Source organism: Taeniopygia guttata, chromosome Z (genome assembly GCF_048771995.1).
Source record: "Taeniopygia guttata chromosome Z, bTaeGut7.mat, whole genome shotgun sequence".
NCBI classification, from domain to species: domain Eukaryota; kingdom Metazoa; phylum Chordata; class Aves; order Passeriformes; family Estrildidae; genus Taeniopygia; species Taeniopygia guttata.
Window position 1 is genome coordinate 11504594 of NC_133063.1, and position 22587 is coordinate 11527180.

Here is a 22587-nt window from a genome sequence, read left to right on the forward strand (position 1 = left end):
GGTAGATGAAGTCCTCTCCCTGTGTTCTAAATACTAAAATAGCCAGATAGGAAGTCTGTGCAAGAACAATTAGTGCATCAGAAATCATCCTACAGATCCAGAATAAACAGTCTTGTCTTTAATAAGAGGTACCCAAGATCAACACACCATCAGTTCATATTATTTAAGCTCCAGTGGAAGTTCTCATGGTTAAACAGAGCCCTAAAATTAGCATTTTCTCCTCTATGGGTTTCTCTTCCCAATATGAAAGTAGACACCAGAGTCCCATCAAAACTATGTAAAATATGGATCCATTGACATATCCAGTCCTATGGGATAAGGTCTGAATGCTTCCCCATAACTCGTTGAGCATGTCACTGCAAAGAGCATCAGAAATGCCTCCTATCAAGAAGAATCTCGATAGGAAATCTTCAAGGAACACAGGAAAATTCTGGAAAAATCCAGTCAAAACAATAGGACTGCTTATAGAAGATTAAAAAGAGACCACTGTTTATAATAGAGGCTGAAAATGTCAAATTTCTTAACTAATTTCACTCCCTTACTCCAAAACCTATCCCTGTTGTTAAGAAATGCTAGCTAGTGGATCCTTTCCCTTGAAGAAAAACTAGATTCCTTCCCCCTGTGTTCCCCCTCCCCTCCTTGCCGCAAAGAGAAATACTTTGGCCACAGAGTTTGTGCCTGAGGCAAACTGGAAAAGCTGCCAGTTTTAATACATGATCAACATCATGACTCAGCTAATACAAAGTTGGTTTGGCAAGGTGATAAAACAGAAAGCAAAAAAGCAATATATTTTTAGGTATAATATTGTCCTTAAAAGAAAGGGTTGAATTTTGTTTCAATTACTGGACCTTCTGTCTAAAAAATAGAAAAAGAAATTAGCAAAGTCACAAGGCAAGAAAAAGGAGAGGCTGTGTGGTGATGCTGGGCTGGTAATTGTTAACAGCAACTATGTCCATCAAATCCTCTAAACTCCCAAGCATCAGAAAGAAATATATCTATCTCCACAAATTTTTTGTAACTTTTGTAACAGTTTTTTTTACTACAAGTTCAACAAAATCTGTGACAAGCTTATTACAATGCTTTGTTATACACGGCAACAAAAGCAACTGGGTGAGCGCCCCTCTGGATGTGGTCCCCACCAGCAGGGAATATGAGGCTGAAAATAGGCATGCATGGCTACTTGGGTGAGAGTGCCTATGAAAAACAAAAAATTCAAGTACTGAGGGAAGAAAAGAGAGTTCAAGAAATGAGATGTCACTACAGTCAAAGTGTTTGTGGACCTCATAGGAATTTAAAGGAGTTAGTGGTTCCTGTCAACTAAGACTGAAACATGGAAATATATGAGGGTTGTACCCACATTAGCAATAAGTATGGCACAATTACAGAAAATCAGGAAAGAATTGGTGCTGGGGAACCATATCCTTCCTGCACTTGCTTGTGGGGTTTCACTTTGGACTACCTCTAAAAAAAGCCAGAGAAGGCTGAGTGCTAAAGAAAACTACATAGGTAGGTGATAAAATTTCCCTCAGAAATTATACAATTCTAAGTGATCCTTACTTGGCCTTGAATTTTAAGCCTAATTTTTCAAGTTTTTTATCATTATATAAATACTTTCTGTGTGGAGGTAGGAGTGACAAAAGACAGCTCTGTTAAAACACTGGTGTTTTTCAAATGAGGATTATCCAAACAAACCCCTCGTTCTAGTCCCTTATGGCTGTAATGCCACATTTGTGCTCAGAAAACAAAAGATCATTAGGCTTGGTAAATGCAGGGGGTAAGAAGCAGACACAAAACATTGCTGTCAAGGTAGAAGTGATCATTTTATTGCTTAACTAAAAAACAAAGCACTACCCCTGTCCCTGGGAGACTTGACAGGAACAGATCCCAACGCTGCTAACATAGTTTGTCTCTAATTGTTTAATACTACCAGTTTAATAAGCCTGTATATTGGGTGCAGGTGGTCAGGCTTTGACAGTGGGGCTGCAAAGGCCAGGGAGTGCCCTGGGCTGGTCACAACTGCTGCCAGCAGGCCTTAGTGGACACCTCTGCAGGTGTTCCAGGCTTTTGTTATAATTCTCCATCTTTAGTTAAGTGAAGGAAGGAAGCATCATGTAAATTATGCTGAACTGGGTGCCCTCATTGTGGATGAACCATGTTTTCGGGCATAGTCTCATTTGACATTATTCAAAAGAGTGTACAGTAACACTGGAGGCAAACAGCAACACCACAGAAAAATAAACTCACAGAAATTTTCCATTGTTTTTGGACCCAATGAGGATACGGTGCTCTGACTCCTCCCGAGAGATCCTCCCGTGGAACCACGGCATCTTCTCATGGGCTGTAGTGGCAATCAGCTTTTCCAGCTGAGGCTTCTGACTAATGATAGCTTGTTCAAGAGCATGCCCCTAGAGAGCAGTAAAAACACAGTGAAACAGTCAAACTATCTTCTGCAATAAAAAGATGACAGGTAGACTCTCAGTCTTTTGGGACTGCTTTTGGGACGTCTAAAATGAGCACATATTTTTTGTGTGTGACGACCTGGTTGCTATAAAGATTTTAAACATCACAAAACTAGGGTTCCCCTTTTACCTCTGAGAAAAAGAAGGAAAATTAACCAGTAAATAAAACCACTGATATATCAGTATTTAACCTTAAAATAAAGTCATATTGTTATGCTAAAGAGGTTAGTGTCAGTCTGCAATTTCAAACGTACCTCCAAATACATATCTTATGGCAGTGTACTGAAATAAACTAAATGTGCTTTGCACTGTTACAGCCTGTCTATGTCAAAGACATCAATGCAAATTTTCCCAGACAGAACAGTCCCCATTTTAGAGTGAATTATTCAGAGTAATATTAACTTAGACATTTCTAACCTTGTCTACAACCTACCACTTCTAAATTGGGCTCAGAATCTGAGGGCAACCCCCACTAGTTTCACCAGCGTTTAACCAGAGTTCATCAACTTCCCTCTAGATTGAGCTCAGACCCATCAGAAAAGACACTGAACCTCAGAAGTTATAGAAAATGTTGTGTAAGTTTCAGGTTTTCCCACTTTGGGGGTTGCTCCATATATTTTACAGAGCAAAATTCATTGGGTTACTTGCTAGCAGCAAAAGAGATTAGAAACCCTGAGTATCTTCATGAGTCCCTAAAGGTAACTTATGACATCTCAAGGTGAAATAATATTCCCTTTGCAGCCTCCTACACTAGTGTTTCCATGTTAAGACTGGCTTCTTCATAGTCATTCCCAGGAAAAAATCCAACATCTTGTCCTCCACGTGGAAAATTCCTGCTTGACCCTTGCAGCATTGAAGATGTATAGGCAGTATTCCACAGTGCAGAAACTGTTCTCCTTCAGGAACAATTTCTGTTTTGGACATAACTTAAATTAGCAACACAGAAAAAAAAAAAACAACTAAGAGAGTAAGATGTAAAAAAAGTCATCATGTCACCATGCCTGCCTGCCTGCATACCAGTCAATAAAAATCAGAATTAAAAGCGATGAGACAAACAATTTCTGTATCTTATTCATTACATGGATTAATTTTTGGTCCAAATCTGATGACATATATTAGTGCAGAGGTAGATAAGATTATGCTAGACCAGGACATTGTAGAAATTCTAAGTACTTAAATTTCAGGAAAACTATGCTTATTGCCAAGTTACTGCATGTACTGGGGAGAAAAAGCCCTCACTGTTCAATCTCAAACATCTGTGATTTCAATGTGACAAAGTACTACCTAGCAGCAGCAAGAACTGGAAACAAACAATGCAATCGCTTTTTCTCCTAGCTCAAAAATTACTTTACGGCGAGATCCAGTCTGGTTTTACCTGCAAATTCCAAGTCTGCTTGACATATTCTCTGATGAGGTTCTCTTTCAAATCTTCGAAGGGTCCTGTTTTGGGTTCAACACCTGGTGGCCGGTTGAAAGGTTTTCTCAGCAGACAGATAAGGCCATCAGCTTCCCCTGAGTGATAATTAATGAGTTCAGCAGGACTGGCATGCGACTTGCCTCCCGCAATAGCATAGGAGCCACTCAGCTCCCTCTCAATCGTATAGTGGTGAACCTTCCTTCCATGGGCCAAGGAGAGGGTGAAGCCCCCCAGGTAATTGCGGCTCTGGCGGAGCAGGTATAGTCCGTCACTTGCTCCTCCCTGCATTAGATACTCCTCAGCATCTTCACGTGTGATATTACCAAAGAAGTAAGGCAAATGGTTAGCAGGGTTTGATGTGCTGGAAGCCATGGCTTTTTCTTTTCCAAGTAGCAAACCTAGAATACTGTATCTGAAAATACAAAGACAGAGACATGAATGTCAGTAGAAAAAAAGAGGATAAGCCAATAAGATGGCAGTTCACCTGCAGTACGTTTGCAGAATCACAGAATGATTTAAACTGGAATACACCTCTAAAATCATTGAGTCCAAACTTAAACCAATCACCACTTTGTCAATAGGACCATGGCACCGAGTGCTCTGTCCACTTGTTTCTTGAACATCTCCAGGGATGGTGACTCCATCACCTCCCTTGGCAGAGCATTCTGATGTTTAACAGCCCTTTCTGTGAATAAATTCACCTGACATCCAACCTGAAAATCACCTAAAGCTATGCCTCTTGGCATAACTTGAGGTAATTTTAGTAATGCATTTGTTGGTGATACGTATGTTGACAATTAAAAAAATAATTTAAAGTGAAGATCCATTTTTATCTTGTTAGAAGTTGTTTTTCTAAATCCCAGCAGCTCTCTTTTCCTGTTTCCCAGCACCTTGGCTAGAAGTGGACAAAGTGATCAGAAGTTCAGTTTCTGCTTCTATCGTTGTGAAACACATAGGAGTTAAAATATGAGCTCTTCAAAATAGAATGAAGCAGCATTTTAGGGAAGCCATGCAGCAATCTGTGGAATCAGCATGAAACAGTTCAGGCCATATGGGAACAGGGTTAATACCACGCTTGCCTTGTAGCTGGCCAAATTGTGCAACTGAGTTACATGAAGAAAAGTGCAGAAGACTTTATGGATAACTATATAGAAAGGGAGAGTTCCTAATACAATGGTCTAACTGAGGAATGGGAGTCTTAATATAGGGCCTTTTAGGACACAGCACTTCAGAATGACACCTTCCCTGGCAGTGCTGAAGCAGGCAGAGGTGTTTGTGCCTACTGCTTAATTCGTATTTGAACCATCAGTGCTGATTTGCTGCCCCTTGTGCTCATGTCAAAAAACAGTAGAGAAATACCTGTGAATATGCTGTGAATACATAAAGGGTTGATGTGGGGAAGGAAAGTGGGAGAGGAGCAGAGTCAAATCAACAAGGCTCACACAGTATAGAAAACTAGACAGGGTACAGTCATGTCAAACCACATGGTGTGCAGATCTTCCGGTCTTCTCCCACCATCCAGATAAGGGCAATCTCAAAGTTGTAAAGACATTGCACCCACAAAATAGAGCTTTGTGTAGCATATTATTTATTGTTCCTCTGACATGCAACTAAAAGTTACTGGTTTAAATTCCCATACTAATCTAGCAACATAACTTTCACTTATTAATTGCAACAAAGTTATAACTGAAGACACAGAAGGCAGTCCTTAGTTAGCTGCCACCAAACATTAATTCTGTATGCAAAATGACCATTCTGACTGTACCAGACAAAGCTTTCTTCAAATAGAATAGATTAATTGAGTAACAATGCAGGGCCAGAGGATTGCAATCAATAATACAATGCCCATTTGGTGGCCAGTTAATAGTATTGTAACCCAGGGTCAGGACTGGGGTCAATATAATTTAAGATTTTCATTGAGCTGGTGGACAGCAGGGAGAGCACAGCCTCAGCAAATTCACAAATAATACAAAATGGCACAGTGGCTAAACATCACAGGGCTGTGATACAATTCAAGGAGACCTGGAAAGGTTAAGGAATTCTGATTAAAGTAATTTAATGAAGCTCAACAAAGGGAAACACCCCGTGAAGCAGACTTTGCCCCTTTTGAAACACCTGCCTTCCTGGCTAGGTGGTGTCTAACACCCTTGTGATGTCACCATGGAAGGAAGGTCTGTGACCAGGATGTTTTTCAGCAGAGTCTGTCTACCCACATTTGTCCAGGGCCCCTGTAGGTGTGCACACAGGGCATGCAGGCTCCATCAGAACTCTTGGCTTGCTCTGCCAGCTTTGGCACAGGGGACAGCAGCAGCTCTGGGCACTGCACAAGGGCAGTCCCTGCTGGTGCTTCCCTTCCCCTGCCCAGCCGCACAGGGTTTCACAGCAGCCTGTCCTGGGACAGTGGGTGCAAGAATGCCAGTGCATTGGTAGCTGGGAACACTCCCAGAAAATTCCTCTTTCTTCCCTGACCACTGCCCCCAGGTACACTGTGCTAAGCTGGTGGCAACCGGGGGAATCTATGGGGGCTTAGGGTTGTGGATATACAAGCTCTTCTCCCCAGCCCTCCTGACATCTTGCCAGAGCCTGTAATATGCAACACAGATCTCAGCCTGAGCACTTGGGAGATGTGGAGAAGATCAGGGCTTTCCTCCTGCTTTCCATCCCTGCCCTCCAGTGGGGTGCAGGGATAGGGGCACAGGCCAGCTGAGCCTCACATCCCACTGTTCTGTCCCAGCTACTGCTTTCATGCCTTCAAGGAGAGCCAGCAGGAGGCTCTTGCATCATCTCCCCTCTCCCATAGCCTTCTGATGCCCCCCTAACTTTTCTACTCCGAGCACAAAGCAAACCCCATCACTTTGTATGCCTCTCTTGGCAGGACATGGCATCGGGCACCTAGGAAGGCACAGGGGAGAACAACTCTGCTGCAGGGGACAGTGGCATGGGGCAGACACCCCAGGCAGAGCTGGAGTCAGTCTCTTCCTGTGCATGAGATTATGAGAGGAAAAGGCTTTGTGTAGTACTGAGGAGGTTTAAATTGAACACCAGCACATATTTCTTCACTGAGGAAGTTACCAAGTATTGGAACAGGCTGCCCAGGGAAGTGTTTAAATCACCATCCCTGAAGGAATTTAAAGACCTGCAGAATGGTGGTTAGGGTCATGGTTTTGTAGTGGATTGAGTAGTGATAGGCTTACTATTGGACTTGATAACCTTAAGGACCTTTTCCAACTTGGAATATTTCTATGACTCTTTGATTCTATTATTCTGGAAGTCATTACAAATATGGATGTTTCCTTCACTCCTGCTTGCTTGTTTCTTCCACACACTCCCATGTAATTTTTTTTTTTTTTTTACTCCACTATGCACCGCACATTCTGGCAGTTAGGAGATGAATATACATCACCCAACTTCTAGCAAAATTGTGCTGGAAGGCAGGCTCTAAGTCTTCAATACCACTTTCAGGAAAGATGGAAGAAAACAGATTTACTATTAGGTTTTTAGTAAGGAAAGAATTTGGATGCATGACTGATTAACACTGGCTCTTCACCAGCAATGTACAACTTGCAGAAAAGAAAGAAATAATCCCATACTGTGTTTCATGCCAAGAACGGTACTGCACTGCCTGCTCAAAACACCTCAGTAATACATACTGAACAAATATTTATTTTAATGAATGTAATTCATTAAAGTTAATTTTTGCCATACTTCTAGTTTCAGACTTAAAAAAGATAAAGAACATCACAATGAAAATAACAGCTAATAAAATAAAAGTGGGGTGGAGGACAGGGGGGTGAACACATCATCTCTCGCTACAAAAAACTTTATGATTACTGAAATTTAAATTCACTTTGACTACAATGTGTTTCAAATCAGGCTACTCTCCAGAGTATTTTTTGTCTCTTATTAATCTCAGTGTTTTCTACACCCTCTTTGGGATGATTTGCCCAGAAAAAAGTTCTTAAAAGGTGAAGGGGCAGGGGAAAATCCACTGGTTGCAATTTAGATGAAATGTCAGCAATGGCACTGGTGAGGGACTGTCTTTTAAATCTTCAGAATGAGAAGGTCTGCTATATAACGGGTTTCCAAAATATGAAGAATATTTCTCAGTTATGAAAAGAACAGCAGCAGGATTCTGATGATCTCTAATATTTCACAAATTTTTTATTTATATCTGTCTCAGAAAACAAGAGGCAAATAATCACAAAAAAACTTTAGATAATGATTAAAAACTACTTAACAATTTTGGAACAATGTCTGAATTTGGGATGGCTGTTCTCTTCATTTGGGATTTCAAAATCTTGTCTTTGTTTTGGGAGTGCAATACCCTTCTGGGATCAGTAAAATAATAGAAGAAAATGCTTGAATTCAGAGTTTTCTCCTCCTCTAAGTTTTTCCAGGTGCACAAAGAGTGCAGCGTTTTTCAAGCCAGTGCAGTTACAAACATGAAGCTGTGAAATGGAGATTTGACTCCTAAGGTTGAATGTAAGGCTTCACCCTTATGAGTGCTGAAGGAAGTGTGGCTGGCTGCCCAAGAGAGGCACTTGAGCATAGCAGCCACAGAGGGTCTTAAGTGCAACTCTCCCCTTGGTCATTAAATATGACTTTTAAGGAAGCTACAAATGCATGCAAATATCAGGCTTATCCTATGTGAAAGAAAAATATTACACAAACGCATAAGAAAATTAAGTACTCACTTCCTCTCAGGCAGCTTCCTCATCAACTCTGCAGGGTACTTCTGACATAGCACAAGAGTTTAGTACCTCACACATTTCATGCATACTAGGAAGCAAGCCATTTTCTCAGAACAGATGAGCAAAATGAAGGAAAACTCATCTGGAAGGTGTTAGAAAAAATCTGCGCTAACCACACTTCAAAATTTAGCTTAATTCTATTTCATCTCATATTTATTCAAGGATAAAGGGAGAATAATTACTATATTGAAAAGTTTGCTTAGCAAATATTATAATCTTACCAAGGTACTATCTCCCTTCTAACATTAAAAAAATATAAATGGGAATATGAATTTTTCAAAAAAGACCAAATACTATCATGGTGAGAGACTTAGGAATTTCTGATTGATTAGTTTATTCCTTCATGGGTAAGATGACTGAAATGTGACAAAGATCAACAGCCGTGTAGTGGTGAAACAATGTGACAAAAAAATGTTCCTTATTTAGGCAGCTACTTTTTCACCTTTTCTTGTTTTTCAAGGTAGTATTCTGTGAGCAGGGTATGAAAATAAAGAAGTAAGGTTTCAAGTAAATGTCTCGCATGCATGCATACATATAAGGCACACTAGACAGTGTCAAATGATGAAAATATGCTTATTGAAACAATTTGTTCTAGAACTGGGTGATATTTTAAGCACCACTTGAAGTTTAAGAACTTCAACAGTTCTCCAATTATACACTGAAAAACATTAATAATAAAAGAATAATATGAATGTACATTTTTCTGAAGGTCCTATTTAATTAGGATTCTTGGAATCAAGATGTGTGCCTCTGAGAAAAGCAGTGCAAGTTTTTTTAAGATTCTTCTCCATATTTTCAACTTATGTAACACACCTGAAAACTAGAAGAAATTCAGTATGCATAGAATTATAAATACACTTTTGATGGTAACTTGATATACTATATAAAATATTTTTATAGTTTCATGGTTTCAGGAGAACCTTAAAGGTATACTCCAAACTAATGTACACTTTGAAATAATTAGCACTGAAATATTATAAATACATTGGAACTACCTCACTTTTAAAAAACTAAATCTGAAGAAGTTTAACAAAGAAAATGGATTTGAATTACTGTTCTATTCTTATTTTTGCATCCTTAAAATCACCTTCCAATGTGTGTAGACAGCTGAACAATGGTCTTAATTTGATCATGAGATTACATGTCTCCTTTACCTTTTTGTATAAACATGAAGATTTAATTTCTATCTACACCTTAGGAAAGGAGTTCTTATGAGCAAATTATGCAAAAACAAAGGAAGAAAACAGCAAGTGTCTAAAAGTAAGTCATCAGGGCAGGAAATGCAACAGAATATAATTTTATCAAGTAATTCAAACAAACTAGAGTTTGATCAAGGCACTAGAGTGAACTTACTGACCTACTGAGAAACATTTGAAATCCGGTGTAGTTCAGCAGGTAATACTGGTGATTTTGCAACTTTTGTAGATATCTTCAAACAAAGTCCCACTCATCACACTGAAGGGGATGTGTCTAGAAGGGAAAAGTGAGACTTATATTTCCTTGAGTTCCTGACGTTCCTCAGGGAAGTGCCCGTGCTGAGTACTGATGCTCAGGGCACTGTGTCTCAGTCTGCACCTACTGCGCTCTAATCAGCTTACAGCCTACAGCAACACTTCCATCGCTCACGCTTGGGCCTCCTTCTCCATGTTTTCTCCAGCTTCTCCCATGAAAAGTTTTCCTCATACAACCAAACACTCATCTCTGAGTTCTGCAACATTTTACTAACAATCTAGGCTATACTGGTCTGCTTTTTGCCTTGTACTTCAGACTCTAAAAATGCCTTTTTCATCATCAAAGACTTTGATGTTATTCCACAGATGCTCCTTGCCAGTGCTGATAGATACAGAAAGCATGTGATAGTTTTTATAGCAAGTTTCATATTGTTATATGTTCATATTGTCAATGTATACTGACAATAATGCTAGCAAGTACATGTTATCAAATTTTTATTATTTCTTCAACACTGGGCTCTTTCCTTAGCACCTCTATCTAATAAAAATACTTGTATTGGGTGTCAAGTTCCATATTTTACTTTAACAGTTCAGTTTCAGAACCATTTTCTTTCAGATATTTTTGTTTTTTATTTTATATTGTGATGCTTTCAGGGTGACAACGGTGTTTCTGCTAAGGTTTTTAAACACTGCAATGTATTCTTTTACAGAAACATAGGTCAATTAAATTCTGTCTGGGAAAAATAGGGAACGTGGCAACTTTGGACCAGAAGACTTTTCTGATGGGAAATTCAGAACCTGGATCTAACAATATGATCACTGAGCTTTAGCATTGTCCAGTTTGTAGCAGGTTAATGTTTTATCATTATTATGAAAGTTACTGGCCTAGCTAGCCTCTTTCCCAGCTTAAGAGGAAAGAGTTTTTTCCCTTATTATTCATGTAAATCCTCAGCATTTTGACCATATCAGAACAAATATGTGCCTACTAAACAGGTGGCATTGGTATTTCATCTACTACCAAACACCATTTATCTCCTCTCCTATATCAAGGAGTCATTCATAAAATGAACTAAAAAGGAATATCACAAACACACCTAAAAGCCTCATGAGCTTCAAAAAATCGTGATTTTAAAAAAATATTTTCCTATAGATTTACTTTCTGGAGTCATTTTAATCAATACTGAGGGCAGATTTTTTTTTCTCCATTGAAACATTCCAGAAATGCCCTCATTTACTCTAAATTGCATCTGACATTCTGATATCATCAGACTACTCCACGCAGTCTAGCTGCTGAAATATTTCCTGGGGAAAAACTACTTGACCTGTCAACACAATTACTGCCCTATTACAAGGCAAACAGATGCTTAGAAAAAGTACCAGAGCATTCATGTTCTCTTTAGGGCTTTTCTATAAAAACTTCTGACCTGAGCTCGTGAAGGAGCATTCATCACTAAAAAAGCATTCTTCACTGATGCTAGGAATTTATTGTCTCTCTTATACACCTTTCTTTTGGGATTCTCATGTCTTTGGTAATCTTTTCATATGCCATAGTTTTCCTCTAATAAAGTTTTTCTGCTTTGGTCTTTTATAAAGCTCAGCATGCTACTGTGAAAGAATTAAAGAAAAAAAAAATAGGTGTTTATGGATTGCAGTAATTCTTTCCCTGGAAGTAAAAAATCCTATGATATTCACACATATTAAAATAGAAACAAACAATCAAAAAACCCCAAACAATTTTTTCTCCTTTTAGAAAGGAGGAAAAAAAAAAAAAAACGGGATCACTTACACAAAAATGTGAGCACTTTCTTCTACACCTTTACCATCTTTATCAGTTACTCCCTTACATCTATTTCCACTCTTACACTGTCAGAAATACAAACACTGCCTCTTGCCAAACACATCTCTCGTCAAATCAAGAATTTCAGACTTAAAATGGGTGGCATCATTTCTATGGAGACAAAGTACTCGACTGTGATTGGTCCCTATTAAACCACCCTATAAATAATGGAACCACTGGGATGAGGTAAATCTGCAAGAAAGCATTTCAGATACTGCAGGCAGATCCCTGTATAATCTCCTATTTTCCTGCTGTGGTAAGATGTGAGCAAACTTCTTTGGGCACAGACAGATCTTCACTAAGATCAGCTGTGCCTCTGCAGTGACTGCAGGATAGTACAGGTATAATTGTATAATTGCAGATATAATTGTATCTTCCAAATGCTGGTGGAGGGGGGAATAAAAAAGAAAAAAAAAAAGCCTGTGTTGGGGTGCAGTTACAAAAGTCTCACTCAGGGAGCCCCAACTATCTCCCTTCAGGAGCTACTGAGACATACATAAATGTATATACATACACACACATATATTTTTGTTTCAAACATATATTTATTTCCCAGAACTACAGTAAAAAGTAAAACTCCTTTGCATGCCATAGATCACACTATGATTGCACAGAGGGAGCTGTGAAATGAACCTACAAAGTCAGTGAAAATACATGAAGAGCAAAACAAATTATCATCTTTCTTGCAAGAAATCACTGAAACCACTAAAAAGAGATTGAACAGCTTAGGCAATGGCCTGCATATTTTCAGGGTCAAAGTTAAAGTGACATTAAATATGACAGTATAGCATGTTGCCAAGTGGAATATATTTTCATTTTTACAGAACAGTTTTTACAGAGACAGCAATAACAAAACTGTTATGGACAAGACAGTGATGGCACAATAAAACAAAGACACATCTAACTATCACAGAATTTTCCCCCAGTCCCAAAATCTCCTTTCAAGGTTTACTATGGTCTATTATTTTTCACAATTCAGAAAGAAGTTGCCAGAAAAAGATCTATCAGAGCGTTACACCAAAAGCATTGATTCAAAACATTCCTCTTTTTCCAGGAAGTCAAAACCTGGAATATCTGTTCAGTTTCCAAACACACACAAAAAAGTGCCTTGGGCAGAGAGCTGATAATACTGTAAATTTTCATTACCATAAGACCTGAGAAAGGCTGGCTTCCTCCAGAAGGATCAGCATCCAAGTGTGGATGGATCCACAAGCCATAACTTTGTTTTTCCTTCCTTGTGACATTTTTAGCAAATTTGCTGGTAAGCAAGACATCTCAGAACTAAAGATCATGAATTCTAGAAACAAGTTGCTATAACCAAACAGAAAGTGAATTAAAAGCTTTATCCATTAAAAAAAAAAAAAACAACAAAAACAAACGAACAAAAAAACCCCGCAACAAAAAACCAATCCAGGAGAAATTCAACATTATTACAGCAGTCTCAAAGTTTTATAGCCTTACAGGACTAAGACAAAATGCCACATTTCATTCAAAGTTTCAGATAAAGATCACTGTGGTTCTACTAGTTGGCAGACACACAAGATAGGTTTATTTTACATTCCAGCAAGTGTCTTCATTAGACTTTTTAAAAATCAGTAATTGTGGCAGGCTGGCATTTCCAAAGCTATTATGCAGGGATTAACTCCCCTTCTTTGTTCAGGTCTGTCTCTACTCAGTTCCAAGTCTAGAGGCTACGGATGTATAAATTATCTCAGTTTCTTAGCCATGAATATTGGCCTTCACTTACTGTTAAGCAAGAACACTTGGATCCTATTATACTTCATTCCTTATCTGAAATTTATTGGTCTATCTTTGTAATTGCTAAAACCTTTGCTGAACAGATGCCTCAATGGACTGGCTCCATGAGTCAGAGTGGTAAAATGAGGCAGGTTCCTCTTTCAGACCAAGGTTATTTTGCCATCTGAAACAGTCTGCAGTATTCTCCTTTATATAGAAAGCACAGAAATTATTGCAGGAACAAGAACAACTTGCCTGTCATACTCCTAGAATAGGCAAGCTTCTATAAAACTGGGCAAGCCTTCCCAGTGCCACATTCTAGAGTCTATAAAAACTATACCATGTTCTCTTATTTTTTGAAAAGCTTTTGCTAGGAGCACAGACCAGGTAAATGTTCTGCCACAGACACACTGTAAGCACCATCTCTTAATGGAAATTACACCCACAGAGGTATGGGAAAAAAGGTCAAGCATTTCTGTTTTTTGAAAGGAAGATGTGATACTAGCTCACACAGCCAGGCTGACAGCAGCAAGGATCACTTTCTTAAAATCTATCTAATAATGAGAAATATAGAAGCACAGCATTGTTCAGGTTAGAAGGCACCTGAAAGATCACTTACTTCCAAACCCCCTGTTACAGGCAGAAATACCTTTCCCCAGACCAAGTTTCTCAGAACCCCATCCAATATGGCTTTGAAGACTGCCAGGGGCATTTACAAGTTCTCTGGGCAACCGGTTCAAGTGCCTCAACACTCCTGCAGTAAAGCATTCTTTATTTAACAGCATTTTTGTTAGGAAAGGAATGCTTCTCTTGAAAGATACTATCACCCAACAATTGCACCAGCTCTTCCTGACTATGTTTTATGAGGACACAGATATCATAAAAGACAGACTGCTTTGCAAAAGAGACTCTTCATTAGTGCATCAGCCATTCAGGAAAGACTAAGTCTGTATCTCTCCCCATATCAGCCTTTATCATCAGAACAAGCAGCACAGATAAAACTTACTGCTCATTGATATAAAGACAGAACAGACTCTTAACAGGCAGGAACTAATTTTAACCAGCAAACAAACTGAAACCTAACCTCTCCTCTCACATAAAACATAGAATGTTCCAGAAACACTACACACAGCGAGAGAAAGGTATGAGCCCACTCCTCCCATCCTGCAAAGTAAGCCCATTAGCAACCCCTGGACCAACTGAATTTATCACTCTGGGTAGCAAGAGGATGCACCTGGCCTCAGTGTGTTCTGGGCCAGTAGGCAGTATTTCCCTATCTCTTGCATGACAAACTGCCAGGCTGGAAAAAAGGAGCTGGTAGTCAGGCCTCTTTTTTGATGGTGTGCTGTTCTCTGCACAGCATCAACAGCTCCATCTCTAAATGGTCCACTGGTAATTGCCACTATGGATGGTTGCTATGTCAGGATAACAAAAAGCCACTTCCATTTGAAGAAACTTGTCTCTTGAGAGTTGGAGGTAAGTGGATTTTACACTAGCAACATCATGGCCTCGACACACTGCTGCTCCCAAGTGAACACAACTCTGCATCCTTTTCAGAAAGCATGTTCCAGTGGTTTTGCATTTACTCATCCCATACTGGGGGGTTTCCCCTGCACTTTTGTGCATAGAAGTACCTGCAGAGCAGATCTTTGATGCATTTACTGGATGATGACTGTCACACAGTTATTCCCTGCACCTGAGGCAACATGAGATTTCTTGCCAACTGCACCTGATAACCGAGGATGGAAAAGTTACTCACAGCTTCCCTTAATGACCACCTCAATTCTGGGGTGTCATAACTGTTCAGAGGAGTGATCTGATACTTATCTTAAGTAAGTGATAATTTTCACTTCACAGCAACAAGATGCTCACTGATTCAAAAGATAGCTAATCTGGTTATCCAACTTGGACAAATAATCTTTACTTAAACATCCTGCTTGCTTTAGTAACTCTTGAGCAAAACACTGTGGAATTCACATGAATCCTATGAAATGCAGCAGTGACATTTATAAATTTATGCCAAAGTTGACAATACTAGTGCTGCTTCCTTTGCTCTATATTCCACGTATTTCAGATATTGAGCTACTGGGTTTAGCAAAAAGTGTCCCTGCATCTCCAAGTGCACTTGGAGATAAATGATCTTTATGGTCCTTCCAATCCAAACCTTTCTGTGATTCTATGGTATTAAAGATCACTAACTTGACAAAATTTTAGGTTTGTGGTTTTTTTGCATAGATTTATCTTCTTGATTCAATTTATCAAATTTGGTCTCTGTCCCACATTAAGAATTTACCTATAAGCAACTGCTAATTACACACATATCAGCTACCTTTTCTATGTTCCCTCCAAACAAAACAGCGAAAAGATTTTTTTTTTCAGTTGAAGCTTTTCTGTAATTCACTTTACAAGAATTTTTAGGGGGGAAAAGGATTGTCTTTATAGCATATTTCTAACCTCAGGTTTTGAATCAAGATGAAGAAAATCAACTTTTCAGGCAGCCCTATCAAAAAATCAAATCAGTTTTGTAAAACTCAGGTAGATACTATTTTAAACTGAGGCAATTTTGAAATTGATACTAGAACTTTTCAAAGCAGACCTAGACACTGAGAGGTCAGAAGTAACACACATTTTAGCAGTTGATCATACCACATGTTCTCAGTCACACAGGCTATAGCTAAGACACATACTGTCTCTATATGTTCTGGATTCTATTTCTTTTATGGTCTTAAAAGTTTTATGGTTTCTTCCTCTTTCCCCCCCCACTCATTTACTTCATTTTTTTATACAAACAGGGGGGAAATAAGAGAACGTCCCTCCAAGAGGGTAGGGGTGGTCAGTGGGTGGTGCATGAAAAGGTGACATCTTACTCATTTTACTGAATCTATTGTTTAAGATAAGGATTTATGACATTAAAATATTTCAGCAATTGTCAGATTCCTTGGTACATATCCTACTCTAACACTTCCTGAAAGTGTTTTCTCTAGTTGCCTCCAAACACGATTGTGTTTCCTGTCAATTTCAGCTCCACCTCTAGCCTAGATATTGTCTCAGGGATTTGCATGGCTGGACTTCCACACTACCATGCCAGAAGTCCTGCTTCCTTATCAAAGCTTTTAGCACCTCATATCTTACTTCGCTCAGTGGTGAATTTCACCACTGAATTTTTCAGTGGTGGAAAATTCCTTCTGTTGCCTCTTTCCATTTTTAAAGAAGGCAAAGTTGGAATTTTTCCTGGACATTTTTTTCCATTCAAGCACCATATATCTGTTTGGAGGAACACAATCTCAACGCAAATGAGAGCAAAACTGGAGAAATGACTAAGTAGTCCTAGCTTGTCAACCAATATATTCTAACATCAGTTTACTACAAACTAAGTGATAATGAAACTGGACAAACTATCTGTAATCATACTCCTGTATCCTGGTTATTTAGGTTCTAATACATATAAATTTTTAGTTATTTGCTCTGGTACTTGGTACAAAGGTAAGCAGCATTTTGCATATAATAGAATCACAGGGTAGCTTGGGTTGGAGGGACCTTAAAGATCATCAGGATTCAATCCCCCTGTCACAGGCAGAAACACCTTTCACTGGACCAGGTTTTCTCAGAGCCCCATCCTGGGGGGGCAGCCCCAGCCTGGCCTTGAACACTTGTGGGATGGGATATCTACAACTTCCCTGGGCAAACTCTTCCACTGCCTCACCACCCTTACTGTAAACAATTTCTTCCTAATATGTAATTTAAATCAACAGAGTTTTAAGTCATTCTACCTTGTCCTGTCACTATATGCTCTTATAAAATGTCTATCTATCTTTTTTTCTGGGTTTACTTCAGGTACTGCAAGGCTGCAGTTAGGTAATATGGAATGCTTCTCTCTTCCAGGCTGAGCAATCCGAACCTTCTCAGACTTTCCTCATAGGAAAGGCGCTGCATCCCTCCAATCACCTTGGTGACCTTCTCTGGACTCAGTCCAGCAGTTCCATGTCCTCCCTGTGCTGGGACCCCAGAGCTGATGCAGGGTTCCAGGTGAGCTCTCACCAGAGCAGAGCAGAGGGGCAGAATCCCCTCCCTCCCCTGCTGCCCACGCTGCTTTGGATGCAGCCCAGGACACGTTTGGCTTTCTGGGCTGGGAGTGCCCATGGCTGGGTCATGCCCAGCCTCCCACCCACCAGAACCCCCAAGTCCTTCTCCCCCGGGCTGCTCTTTGTTCATCCCCCAGCCTGTGTCAGTACTGGGGGCTGCCCCGACCCAGTGCAACACCTTTAACCTTGTTAAATCTCCTCAGGTTCCTATGGCCTCACTTCTTGAGCTTATCCATGTCCCTCTGGATGGTATCCCATCCTTCAGGTGTGTCAAGTGAACCTCTCAACTTGGTGTTATCTAAAAATTTCTTGAGCATGCACTTGATCCCTTTATCTGTCATTAATGAAGATATTAAATAACACTGGTCCCAATATAGGTATACTGAAGTCACTTTATAACATTTGGATCCCTGTAAGTCTCAAAAGTATTTCTACCTTTTCTTTCATTTTTAGAAGAGCAATTCTTAAGAGGTATCATTAATCATTGTATGTAAAGGCACAGGAAATTATAACCTAATTTCAAATCTAGAATGCATACACAAACTACAAAATTGTATTTTATTTCTTTGAGGCAGGCAATGTTTCCATGTCAAACACAATATTTATTTATTAATCCAGCAAATCCTGGAAATTTTTCTTTTCGGTTCAGGGTCATACAGGCTCCTTCACACTTCCTGCATTTGTAATGCTGATGTTTTCCAATCACCCCAACATGCAATAAAGGAGTCAGTAGGAAATATTTTCTTCTGCTTAACTGTATGCCTTCACATTACCCTATATTATGAAATTAAAAGTTAAACAGTATCCGCTATGTACCCTTGCTACTGGAATCTTAAAATACAATGCAAATACTAAGCAAGAGCTATGTGATCAAATGATTTTACCATGCCTTACATAATTATTAATAAATGTGTATTGTACTATCATACACCATACAAAAGATTAGGGAAGGATACTGCAAAGCTCAAAGTTTCTTTTTCTCGAGAGTGGCTGAAAGGCTTAAATCCAACCGCAGAAATTAATAATGTTTTTCTGTAAAAGTAGTACAGATATTAAGAACCCTTTCTTGTAAAAGCATTTCTAGAAATGCCAGCTGAGACATCTAGCGAGCTGCCCTCTCCTCCCCACCAAGTTTTTCTTCTTTCGTCAAATGCAAGCAAAACTACTATTAAATTGAACTACAAAATTGTTTCTCTACAATGAATTGGTATTTTATTTTTTTCTTAAATTAGAAACTAAGAAGATGATACTGTAAGTCCTTGCAAGATGAGAAGTTTTCATTCCTATGACTGAACCTTACTACTGACACCCACAAACACCTGCAAGCCCATCTTCATCTTGAGTGGTATAAGCACTCTTGCCCCACTGGAGCAACTCATGCACGCGTTTACATTCAAGCAAAAAAGAGGTAGTTTTTAGAAGCAGCTAGTGATTTATTTCAAGCACAACACAACAGATATGAAGACTCATTTGGAATGATTTTTCTGTGACTATTACTCACATTTATAGATAACTCCTGCATTCCTTGTAATTATGATATAAACCCTGACAAGTTCCCCTTTTCAGCTGTGCTATTCTAGACCTAAACACATGCAACTGCAGGCAGATTCTGGCACAGTTTTTGTAATGTGTACACAACAGATCTTGGGGTGCTGACCCAAAAGTCTGTAAAGCTGGAAAAAGGACAACGCTACCTATAATTTTCAGATGTAAACAGATTTCTTACCCTTATAGTATTCAAATCAACAGTGGCACTGGACTCATTGTTTTCTGCTAAATATTGAGTCTTGAAAAAGGACTAAAAAAAAAAAAAAGAAGTGTAATTTGCAAAAAAGGAGAAAATTATCATTGAGAGACTATGACTTCTGAACACAACATATATTTCAGAAGTGATTTCTCCTGCTTCCAATACTTCTGTCCTAATAGATCCAGAAGAAAGACGGGAGACTAAGGAAATTACTCTAGATTTTTTTTTTTTTTTTGGCCATTGGTATCTTCAAACATTTTTAAGACAGGCTTATAATTTCACCATCAGTCTTTGAAACTGTTATTTTGTGCTCAACGTAAACTGCTAGCTAATTCTAAAAATAAATTTGTTTTTGTCTTCCTGTGGCTTTGGATCTAATTCTGCTCTTGTATCAAATTGCAACAATGTGCAAAAGGGAAAGCTGCACAGTTCACCCTTGCTTTGACAGAGTGCTAATATTTTTTAACTGAAAAAAACCCTGAATGTGTCAACTATATTTATCATGGTCTTTTGTAGTGATTTTTAAGTGATTGTGAAAACCAAAAGAATGCTATTCTTTTATCTATTTCAGCCATTTAAAAAAATAATTACATCTGATTTTAAACTCTTTAGTTAAAATATACATATCTATGACTATAATCTTGCTCGCTCATGAGATAACTGTCACAGCACAAAGAACATTCAAACTTCCTTATTTATCTCTCAATGCTCAACAGAGGGAAGGAAAAAAAAAAATAAAAAGAAGTCACAGTTCCGCTAACGGGACTGCCTCAATCTACCCTGCTACCCTGTATGGCCTCCAAGCCTATAAAAATAGAGAGCTTTGCATGCTGAAACTACACGCATCTGTACTGGATGGCTGTGTCCATGTATTACTCCATGGATTCAACCCAAGGAATCAGGAGATCTATGCTTTTGTGGATAAAAAGAGCAAGAAAGAAACCAAATGGAAAAGAACATTTAAAAAATCCTATAAACTGTTAATGCCCTAAAGAAGAATAATTTCATTTTAAATTTACCTTAAATAATTGTTTTACAATATATCATGTAACTTGGCTAGACTCAGACTCCACTTGCCACTCTTCTAAGGGATTGTTTCATCTAACAAAAATCTTGTTTTACTTTGTCCAAGAAAACATCACATAACATCATTTCAAACTAATCCAGACAGCTACAACATAAAATGCATGCAGTACAGTGCTACCAAAGATACGAATAATGCCGTCAGAATACAAAACTAAGAGAAATTTCTCTGGTACCCAGACTTGAAGAATAGACCACTAGTGATACAATAACCACAGCTGTTTTCTTGGAAACAAAATAGGGAAGTTTGGTAAGAGAACCCGCTTTTTTAAAGATTTTTTTTTTTCCCCCCCAGGCATAAATCTTTCACGGGCTATGCACCATTCAGACAGACAGCAGCCCTAGTTCTGTGTATATTTGGGTCTGTTTAAGACCTGCCACCACAGTAACGTCTCGCAACAAAGCAAAATCAATTTTCTTTCGCGCTTAAGTTTTAGATTTAAATTCCCGAGACGCCGGGCTAGCGGTATTTATTTTCCGAAGCACCGCAACACAGGCAGCTTTCAGGCTAATGGTGTATTTTCAGCCGCTCCTCCCTGCCGCCGCACCTTGCGACTCCCATGTGTCCCGGTGCCTCAGCTGCCCTCCCACCGCTGCTGAGCGCTCCGGCTCTCCTTTCTGCCGGTGACCCCGGCACCCCAAACCCCGCGGCGGGGACAGCAGCGTCCGCATCCCCGGCCCCGTCCGCATCCTCGTCCCCGTCCCCGACCGCGGCGGGGAAGGAGCGGCGGCTCCGGGCCGGTCCCGCTCGGGCTCCCCGGGCCGGTCCCGCTCCGGCTCCCCGGGCCGGTCCCGCTCGGGCTCCCCGGGCCGGTCCCGCTCGGGCTCCCCGCGCTGCTCACCGCTGCTGCTCGAGGTCACTCGGCTCCGCGCCGCCGCCTCCTTCCGGCGGGCAGCCCTCGGGCGGGCGGCTCTGCTGTGCCGAGCCGTGCCGGGCTGCGGCCGGAGCGGGGCCGGACCCTCCCTCAGCGCCGCCGGATTCGCCGCTTCCTCGTTTTCGCTCGCAGCCGCGGCCACTTCCTCAGCGCGGTGTGGGCGAGCGCTGCCTCCTCTCCAGTCGCCGTGCCCCCGGACCCCTCTTTCGGATGCAGCGCTGCAGCCCCCGGGGCCGCTGGCGTCGCTTCTCCCGCGGCCGAGGCACCGTCCGCCTCCTCCGGACCCCGCGGCGCCGCTGCTCGGGTCCTTCGGACCCCTGTCTTGGGCTCCTTGTAGCGCCAGTGTCGCCCCACGGGCATCTGGCTTTGGAAGATGGATGTGTCGCTGCTCAGCACCACGCTGGGGACAGAGGATGGAAGAGTGTCAGTCGCGGCTTGTCGAAAGGGAAAAAACGAACGTGTGGATATTGGTGCACATGCCAGATGCCAGTTGGTGAATTCTGGAATATTGAAGTTCTTTGGTGCTTTGTGTGTACTTCGCCGAGAAAAGGATTCTCTGGAGCAGCTAAAGGGCCTGCCACAGCATAGTGTCACCCTTCCTGCTGTATTTCACACAAAAATTTCTCCCGTAGTTTGGTCAAACATTTGTAGCAGCTCCAGGTGAGAAAGACACTCCAGTGTCCCAGACACTTAGCTTGAAGGAAAGTCTCTCTTCAAGGCCCTCTGAACACCCTTGTGTGACAGAGTTAATTCCTGTGGAAGCTGAGACCACACAGCCAAAAAGCGCCGCTATCCTTCAACCACGACTGCCCAGGGACAAACCACTCCTGGTGCAGGTCACACAGGACTGGGTGGCACGAGGGACCTTGGGTTAGGCCAGAGTGGGCAGGTCTCCTTCAGCAGTGACTGTGCTGCATGACACCATGTGGTGTCCCGTGACGGGCAGTCCTTGCAACAGGAAAAATCCACTTCCTTCTTCCCCATAATAAATTGGTGTTAGCACTATTGTGGGGTACAAGCATTATTTTCAGTCAAAACACTGTCTCTCTTTCCTTATTGCAAAATAGACTGTATACCCACCTGATATTCAATAGAGCTGCCAAAGTACAAATCTCTCATATTTCATGCCATTTAAAAAGGTCTCTGAT

At 40.5% G+C, this 22587-nt stretch overlaps 1 protein-coding gene across 4 annotated transcripts in view; it reads right to left on the minus strand.

Moving 5' to 3' along the window:
* Positions 1-21538, minus strand: part of SYK (spleen associated tyrosine kinase) — a 47453-nt gene extending 25915 nt beyond the window's left edge. For 3 of the 4 annotated variants that reach the window (XM_030258002.4, XM_032744265.3, XM_030258000.4), the window contains exons 1-4: positions 21407-21538; positions 9985-10097; positions 3835-4288; positions 2245-2405 (exon numbers count right to left, since the gene is read on the minus strand). In XM_030258002.4, coding sequence (XP_030113862.1) covers positions 2245-2405; positions 3835-4288; positions 9985-9998 — 629 coding nt within the window. In that variant the 5' untranslated portion in view covers positions 9999-10097; positions 21407-21538. The remainder of the gene's footprint in view (positions 1-2244; positions 2406-3834; positions 4289-9984; positions 10098-21406) is intronic. The other variant, XM_030258001.4, reaches the window with a different exon arrangement.
* Between the last annotated feature and the right edge of the window lie 1049 nt (positions 21539-22587).